General features: G+C 46.7%; 1 protein-coding gene across 1 annotated transcript; it reads right to left on the reverse strand.

Annotated features, from left to right (window-relative positions):
* Positions 1-1108: 1108 nt before the first annotated feature.
* LOC110588663 (putative tripartite motif-containing protein 75) lies at positions 1109-2518 on the reverse strand. Its single transcript, XM_021699021.1, has one exon. It carries the CDS (start codon positions 2516-2518, stop codon positions 1109-1111), a length of 1410 nt encoding a protein of 469 aa, XP_021554696.1.
* Positions 2519-3228: the final 710 nt, after the last annotated feature.

Here is a 3228-nt window from a genome sequence, read left to right on the forward strand (position 1 = left end):
TTGCAACTAGTTTAAGTCCATCATAGAAAATGAGCAGAACCTTCTGGTGAAGTTAGTACAGTGTTCCAGAGTTTAAATACGCGTGGGCATCTTTAACAGCTAGCCTTCCACTCAGTTTTGGCTTTGAAAATACGGTAACTCCTGGGACACTGTTAGGGCTCAGTAAAAGTTACTTACACTTGTAAGAAAATGCTGATAAAAATAGATATGCCATCGTGCCTGAATAACCTTTACTACCTGGTGATTCATCTCTTAGTCTCTGGCACGGTACCTAACTGTAATGCCTTATTAGTAACTTTCCAATTCTCTACAATGCCTAAGTCACCATGCTGTAAAATACAATACTAAGAACAAAGAATTTAGAATGAAATGAGAACTATGTAAAGGGTTTCTAAGAAAGCAGATGTGGTGAGTGCCACGAGCAGCTGGCCCCTTGGGGTAAGGGGAAAAGCTGTCAAACCCTGGTTTGTTAAAGGCTCTCTCCGATGCCCACCGCAACCCCTTCAATTGTGCCCTTTGGGAAAAACAAGGTTACAATCGGCTCCTGTCTAGTACACAATGTGTACATGGCAGGAAGAGCATAATGTTTTAATAGCACAACTTCCACAGAGCTGAGGGCAAGTTGACCAGTTCTGTTTCGGTTAATCCCTTGCAAACTCCGCCTGCACTTTCTGCCAAATTTAAAGATTTTGTTTATTTATTTGAGAGAGAGAGAATGAGAGACAGAGAACACCTGAGAGGGGATAGGGTCAGAGGACGAAGCAGACTCCCCGCCGAGCAGGGAGCCCGACGCAGGACTCGATCCCGGGACTCCAGGATCATGACCTGAGCCGAAGGCAGTCGCTTAACCAACTGAGCCACCCAGGCGCCCTCTGCCAAATTTAATCACCCTCACATCCAGCAAATCCCTGGACATTCCTGGAGAGAGGCATCACTAGCACTGTTCTCGAGTTGTTTAAACAAAATAAAACTTTCTTCTTGGATGAAACTGAGAAAGAAAAAACTGGGGGCAGTGGAAGGATTAGCTTTACTGGCATATTAATACAATAGCCTATCCACCGTCCATTCTTTAAAACGAATGGACAAACTAAGATGATCCAGGAAGTTTTCATTCATAATCTGTTCCCGTACAGATCCAGAGAGGTTTTGAATCAGGTCCTACATAGAAGTAAGGCCTAAGAGGTCTAGTAAAAGTGTCAGTGAAAGTATAGATGTGAGATTTTTCGGTCCTGTTATAAAATGAGATCTCACCCAGCTCATAGTCCAAGAAAATCCCAATGCCTCTGGGGTTCGCGTCTAACTGCAGGAGGGTTGGTATAGCTCCCACCGCCTCATAGCCACCTTCCTGCCGCTGAATCATCCAGCACCCCTGCCAGGCCAAGGGCGATCTCCTGGCCTTTGTGGCAAGAGAGTCTTTGCAAATCCCCACAGCCCATTCAGACTTGTCTCCCACTTCTACCTCCCAGTAATGCCTGCCAGAATAAAAATATGGAAAACCCAGGACGATTGTATTGGCTGTAAATCTTTTTGGAAAATGAGGAACATTTTGTTTTCTCTTCGTAAATGTCACACGTTTCTTATCCTCCGAGACAATCAAGTTAGGGTGTGCCGTCTCATGGTCTAGGATAATGTCTACTCTAAATTTGTTTATAATTTTCTGCAAAGCAGAATACTGGGGAGGAAAGCTGCAGCCTTCTCTTCTTAACTGGATTGAGAAAATTGATGGACTGATCTCATCCTCAGACCTCCTGTAGAAATTTTTAATTTGTGACAGCAATTCCAATTCAGACAGCACACTGTTCTCTGCTACTTTACTCAGTAGACCTTTGAGTGTGGAGATGTAGTTTGAAAATGCCGTTATGTTTGCACTGAGCTTCTGCTGCATGTCCTTCTCTTCATCAGCTAACCTCGAAAGAACTGCTGCTTGATCACGTTCTAAAAATTGCTTCAGGCACTCAAATTCAGAGAGTAATTCCTGCCTTTGGTTTTCCACCTTCTCTTTCAGCTCTAAGGGTTTTTTGCTTTGAATGTGTATTAATTTCTGAATGTCTGCCACCTGCTTCTTCAGGGGCCTGATGTAATGGCTGAGCCTCTGCCTGTGATGAGAGGCGGCCTCCTCCAGGGGCCTCACCTGGTGGCCCTGATGGCCAGGGGGCTGCGTGCACTTGGGACACAACACCTCAAGGTCCTCCTCGCAGAAGAGGGTCAGGACCTGGTTGTGCTTCTCACAGCAGTGCCTCTCTTCTGGCCTCCTCTTCTTGCTCCTGGTGACGTGGAGGAGCTTGGCAATGTCAATCATCCTTCCCAGCTGGGTGTTACTCCTCAAGTGTCTCTCTTGGCACGTGTGACGGCACACGGGGCACGGGAACCTGTCCTTGCGATCAGCCCAGGACTGCTGGATGCAGCAGCGACAGAAGTTGTGCCCACATTCGGTGGTGACGGGGTCTCTGAGGTAATCCAGACAGATGGGACAGTTGGCTTCTGCCTGGAGTCCTGCCAGGGCTGCCGGGACTGCCATGGGGCTGTAAATGAAGGACTGCACTGAGGTGGGTTTTCTTCAGGAGCGTGGGCTCCACAGTGAGAAGTGGATACACCCTAAAATCTCAGGCCTCACTTTGCTGGCAGCTCAAGTCCTGTGAAGCTTCAGGCCTTTGAATTCCAGCTGCCAAGAGGAGCCCTTCCTAGAGCCTGCAGCCAGTCACAATTCGGTGGGAAAACTACTCTCCAGCCTCTGGAAACAGAAAAGAAAGCCAAGCTAAGCAGCTCTCCCAGGAGAACAATTGTTTCCTCACATCATTAATTACTGGAGGAGAGACGATATTACTTCCAAAAACTCTGGGGTTTCAGGTGGTCTTACCCACTACCACATTCTAGCCCAATTATCCTTTTCTAACCCCAATCTTTTATTCCCATGCCTTTATTATTATGCTCCATCTATTCCTACCCGTTCGGGGTACCACAATCTCCGCATCCCATCTACCTCCCATTCACCCCAACTTGGGCTGTGGAAAGTGCATGAGCTCTGGGACAGATAGAAGTAAAACACCCAAATTAAGACACAGCCTTGGTCACCTATCCATTAACGTGGGATTCATTTTACATCTTGAAGGGGTTTAGAACATGCCACCCAAAAATATGCCATTGGTACGTGAATTATTTTGAGATGAAGGCAATTCCCAAGACTCAGAATCAGGAAAGGCCCTTTACCTCCATCTTAACTGGCTTCAA

The sequence above is a fragment of the Neomonachus schauinslandi genome, chromosome 2 (genome assembly GCF_002201575.2).
Source record: "Neomonachus schauinslandi chromosome 2, ASM220157v2, whole genome shotgun sequence".
In the NCBI taxonomy this organism is placed as follows: Eukaryota; Metazoa; Chordata; class Mammalia; order Carnivora; family Phocidae; genus Neomonachus; species Neomonachus schauinslandi.

What these genes read in the sequence shown, in the direction of transcription:
- LOC110588663 (XM_021699021.1), bottom strand. Translation starts at nt 2,518, where the DNA reads ATGGCAGTCCCGGCAGCCCTGGCAGGACTCCAGGCAGAAGCCAACTGT.